The 5,185-nt window shown below is 46.7% G+C and overlaps 1 protein-coding gene across 1 annotated transcript; it reads left to right on the top strand.

Moving 5' to 3' along the window:
• Positions 1-2,466: 2,466 nt before the first annotated feature.
• On the top strand, positions 2,467-3,684 carry LOC147515358 (uncharacterized). The gene has a single exon (XM_086592881.1). The coding sequence runs from the start codon at positions 2,467-2,469 to the stop codon at positions 3,682-3,684; it is 1,218 nt and encodes a 405-aa protein (XP_086449007.1).
• Positions 3,685-5,185: the final 1,501 nt, after the last annotated feature.

The following is a 5,185-nucleotide window of genomic DNA, read 5'->3' as shown; positions in this document are numbered from 1 at the left end:
ATGACCTTATGGGAATTTCATGAGTCGTTAATGTGTCGTATTTTTCCAGCGACGTTGAAAGGATACGCACTATCCTGGTTCAACAAGTTGCCTCCGCGTTCAATTGATTCATTTACCAAGCTCAGCGATATGTTCGTTGAACGTTTTCGAGTACAACATGAAGACGAAGAAGAGTCCGAGCACACTTTTCGTTCAATTTAAGCTATGGAGAAAGGCGAAACAATTAAGAGTTTGATACGACGGTTCGGGGAAGCTTCACGGGTTCGGGATGTGAGTGATGCTTTCGCATACAAGCATTCCATCAAGCGTTGCATTTCGAGAGATGGACTTTACAACTCTCTCACTCGAAAAGCCGCCTACCACCCTTTTGATTTATTAAGCCCGAGTGGAAGGGTACGTTCGAGTGGAAGATGATCAAAAGTCTCGACAGAGAAAGGATGATGGCGAGATCCGGCTTCCAAGGGACTCCACAAAGGATAAGATTGCCGTCAAGGTAACAAGAGGAGTACTTCGAGAATAATACAAAGGCCCCAAATATAGAGGAAAAGGTATTCACCCCTTTAACTCTTGGCCTTTGCGAACTGCACTGAAAAAATCAGAACTAAAAAATGTTCTTTGCCCATTTCGGCGCTACCGAGAAGATCCTACGGTGGCGGGATAAAATCGAAAATGCAAATATCCGATGATATTGGGCATGAAACGGAGATCACTGCAGAGCTTTGAAGAAAGAAGTTCAACGCCTCGTTGACGAGGGACAACTTACTGAGTTTGTTCAAAACAAACCTCGGTCAGCCCATCTCAACTTGGCTGAACACAACGTTATCGATGTATGCCACGCGCGTGTCGATAGTGTCTCACGTCGTCAGCGCAAGATAGAAACACGCTTGAAACTTCGTCATATACAAGATCATTACCAGGTCAACAGTTTCAATTTTGACCAAGGTATCAATCTGAAAACCTATGAAGGTCCGCGAGTTGAAGTTCACCGAATGACCGAAAGGGGTGTATTACCCTCCTGATGACATCATTGTTGTCATTCTTTGCATGGATAGGAATCTTTAGGGTGCGAAGATTCTTATCGACCGCGAGGAAGCTTCGGCTAAGCGTGTTATTCACCAGGGCTTACTCCAGAATGAAACTATCAGAGGACCTGATCATAGAAGACCGTAACCCAATCATTGGATTCAACGGCGAACCAGCCCATGCCATTGGAAAGGTTCATCTCCCTGTCACGGTTGGGCATCAATCTGTCGGGATAAATTTCCTTCTGATAGATTGTGGTTCTTGTTACAATGCAATTTTCGGTAGGGATTGGATCCATGCAAATCAGGTTGTTGTATCCACCTTCCACCAGGCGTTGAAATTCCCCACGCCAACAGGAGTATGTAAGATCCGCAGTGACCAGATGATGTCACATCAGTGTCATGATTTGGCACTAGAAGATCTGAGGAAATCCGAAGTCGGGGCAACACGATTCTCCGTGTTGATCATGCCAAATAGCAATTACTGAAACGTTGGGCTTATCAGTGCGAAGCCCGATGCTCTGAAAAGGGTCCCTCGATCGATCGGTTGGAGAAAGTTCGGATAGGGGCGAGAGCCCGCGAAACTACTTTCATCGCTGCCGGCTTACCCCCAACCGAAAAAAGCTCTAATTCACTGTTATGGGATTATCAAGAAATATTTGCACGGGATATCAACCAAATGCCCGAGTCGACCACGGATGTCGCTTACCCGCAGGCTTCGATATTGACACGAGATTCAAACCGGTTCGACAAAGACCAAAGGCGGATGGCTCCCGCGAAAACTAAAGGTCAATGATGAGATTGGTAAACCGCTTGAAGCGGGGTTCATTAAGCCCATCGAATATACCGACTTGGGTATCCAATATCGTTCGCGGTTCCAAAGAAAAAAATGGGAAGCTCGGGGTTTGCATTGACTTCACCAACCTAAACAAAGCTTGCCCAGTGCATCCATACCCATTACCTCGCATCTCAAATCTAGTCGATGTGATCTCGGGTTTTAAGCGTCTGTCGTTCATGGACGCTTCCTCTGGTTATAACCAGATACCTCTGCTTGAGGAGGACCAGGAGCACACGGTTAAGTAGCGGACCATGGACCATGGCCCTGCTTTAGAGTCATGCCATTTGGTCTGAAAAATGCAGCGCCACCTATCAGAGGATGATGAATACAATGTTTGCCGATCTGATTGGGCGTATCATGGAAGTTTACATCGATGACATGGTAGTCAAATCCAAAGAAGCACCCGACCACCTTCAGCATTTACAAGAGGTATTCGATAGGCTCGTAAGATATAAATTGAAGTTGAACCCTTCGAAGTGTTCTTTTGGGTTAGCATCCGAAAGTTCTTAGGATTTCGATGACTTCGGCCGGGTATTGAGGCAAACCCTGAACAGATTCGGGCCATTCTTGAAATGCCCCCACCCTTGAATAAAAAAAAGAAATTCAATGCTCGCCCGGTCGTTTAGCAACCCTGATAGATTTATATCAAAGTATTCGGATCGATCTGAGGCCATTTTTCAAACGTTGAAAGGTGCCTCAGTTTGGAACGAGGACTGTGATAGGGCTTTTAAAGAAATTAAAGCATACTTGGTATCACCCCCCGTCCTGGTTAGTCCGCAAACTGGCCAAGACATTGGAATTTATTTGGCAGCTTCTGAGATCGCAGTAAGCGCAGTATTGTTTGTGGAAAACCCGGAGGAGCGCCCAATCTACTTCATTAGCAAAATGTTGACTGGATCAGAGAGTAGGTATTCTAAAATTGAGAAAATCGCGCTTGCCCTTGTGCATGCAGCACGCAGACTTAAGCCTTATTTTCAGGGACGTGTGGTGAAAGTGTATACAGAATATCCCCTTCGCAAGGCACTCGGACGAGCCGAAGAGTCTGGCTGCCTTGCTGATTGGTCTAGCTACCTAAGTGCTTACCACATCTTATATGAGCCTCGCACTGCAGAAAAAGGTCATGCATTAGCTTCTTTGATGGCAGATTTCCCGGTAGAAGATATCATGGTTTCACCCGAGTTATTCGAGGAGGAACAACTGCCAAATTTTCCCAACCACCAACCTGACTCCGTTGAAGAGAATTTCACCGGAGGCGAGGCGTGGGTTGTGTATACAGATGGTTCAAGTAATAGGAAGGGGTCAGGGATCGGTTGTGTGATAGTCGACCCAAATGGTAGCCGAATCGAGAGGTCCGTCCGACTTTGCTTTCCTGCTTCCAACAATGAAGCCGAATATGAAGCAGCAATATTTGGAATGAGAGCGGCGCTCGAAATGGGGGCAAAGGAAATCAATATGGTAACGGATTCTAAGCTAGTTGCTTGTCAGTTTGGAGGGTCATATCAAGCTCGAGATGAGCGAATGGCGGCTTATTTAGATTTGATACGCGATCTCGCTGCAAAATTTGAGCGCATATCAATTTTGCAAAGACCAAGGAATGATGTTCGGCACGCTGATGCATTAGCAGCAATTGATTCAATTGAACCTCGCAATATCAGGGTAGAGGTCCAGTTACTGCCTAGCATTGACCTCCCATTGCCCGATATGGCTGACGTCTACGCTGCCGAATGCGCGGCATTCACGCAGATTTATCGCGATCCTCTGCCGCGCAAAGTCGCGGGACAAGCACCAAAAGCATCCCACTCAGGATTCTCCTCACAGCCATGAGGAGGATCCTGACATCTCCCCCATGGTGGATACTGACTCTGCAGTGGCGGAAAACGAGGTTATCTGAAGGAAGACTCTGCGCGAATCGATTCGAAACGGATCTTGGCGACAATGCTCCCCAAATACCGGATGATCGGTTTTCCAACATTGAGTTAATGGAACTTCTACTTCCGATTGGCGTCGAATATGGTTGAATTCTTACTGAACCGGAGAACTCCCCTTAGACGGGGCTTTTATCCGACAAAATCAAACGGGATGCATGGCAGTTTGTGTTGTTACCTACCTCGGAGGGGGTCCCGCCTTCTGAAAAACCCATGGGTTCGGGCTCACTCCTCGGGTGCCTTACTCTGAGCAGGGGACAACAGATTTTAAAAGAAATTCATGAAGGCATTTGTGGTAATCATTCTGGTGGTCGGAGCCTCGCTCACAAAGCTCTCACCCAAGGATATTGGTGGCCATATATGCAAAAAGATGCCAAACGGTTTGTCCAAATATGTGTACCATGCCAGAAACATGCTCGGATCATTAAGCTTCCTGCGAATGAGCTTCATCCCATACTTAGCCCTTGGCCATTTGCTAAGTGGGGACTCGACATTGTGGGTCCTTTACCTACGATCCCAGGTAATGTGAGGTTTCTCTTGGTCGCAACTGATTACTTCACTAAGTGGGTTGAAGCTGTCTCCTTGAGTCAGATTCAGTCTTCAGACGTCAAACGGTTCATCTGGCGCGATATTGTGTGCCGATTCGGTGTCCCTGCTGAAATGGTATCGGACAATGGCCGCTAGTTTGATTCTGTTGAGATCCACATCTTCTGCAAATCCCTGAAGATACGGCATAACTTCTCCGCACCCTATTATCCCTGTGGAAATGGGCGGTGGGGAAGCAACAACCGGTTATTCGGACACGTTGAAGAAAAGGCTTGAATCGGCTAAAGGAAACTGGGTTAAACAGTTACCAGGGGTGCTTTGGGCTTATAGGACAACCCCTCGTCGTTCAACAGGAATGTCACCCTTTTCATTGGCATATAGAATGGAAGCAAAGACTCCCCGAAAAGAATCGCCCCAACGGTCGCTCACAAGCCATCTCCACGAGGTCAATCCGACATCTTGGCTTGCGACGAGAGCCATGGTGGAGGACCTTAGAGATGAAGCCCCCAGAATCTCATGACTTACCAGATTCTATGAAGTGCAGTTATGACAAGAAGTTACGCCGCGACGAGCATTCAAACCAGGCGATTGGGTCTTACGCATTACCGCGGCAAAGGAGCAACGAAGAACCCAACAACGGAAACTTCGGTGAGAACTGGGAGGGCCTTTTATCATTGAAAGGCTCGCATCCAAAGGTTCTTATTTTCTCAAGAACTTGGCTGGCGATGTCCTAACCAAACCATGGAATGCGTACCATTTGCGCTTATTTCACAAGTAATTTACTTATCATTAGTTCCACCAATAAATTTCACATACAATGTACTTTCCTTCCATTTTTCATCAATAAAATTCTT

This window comes from Coptis chinensis, chromosome 2 (assembly GCF_015680905.1).
Source record: "Coptis chinensis isolate HL-2020 chromosome 2, ASM1568090v1, whole genome shotgun sequence".
NCBI lineage: Eukaryota > Viridiplantae > Streptophyta > Magnoliopsida > Ranunculales > Ranunculaceae > Coptis > Coptis chinensis.
This window is presented reverse-complemented; position numbering and strand designations above follow the sequence as displayed.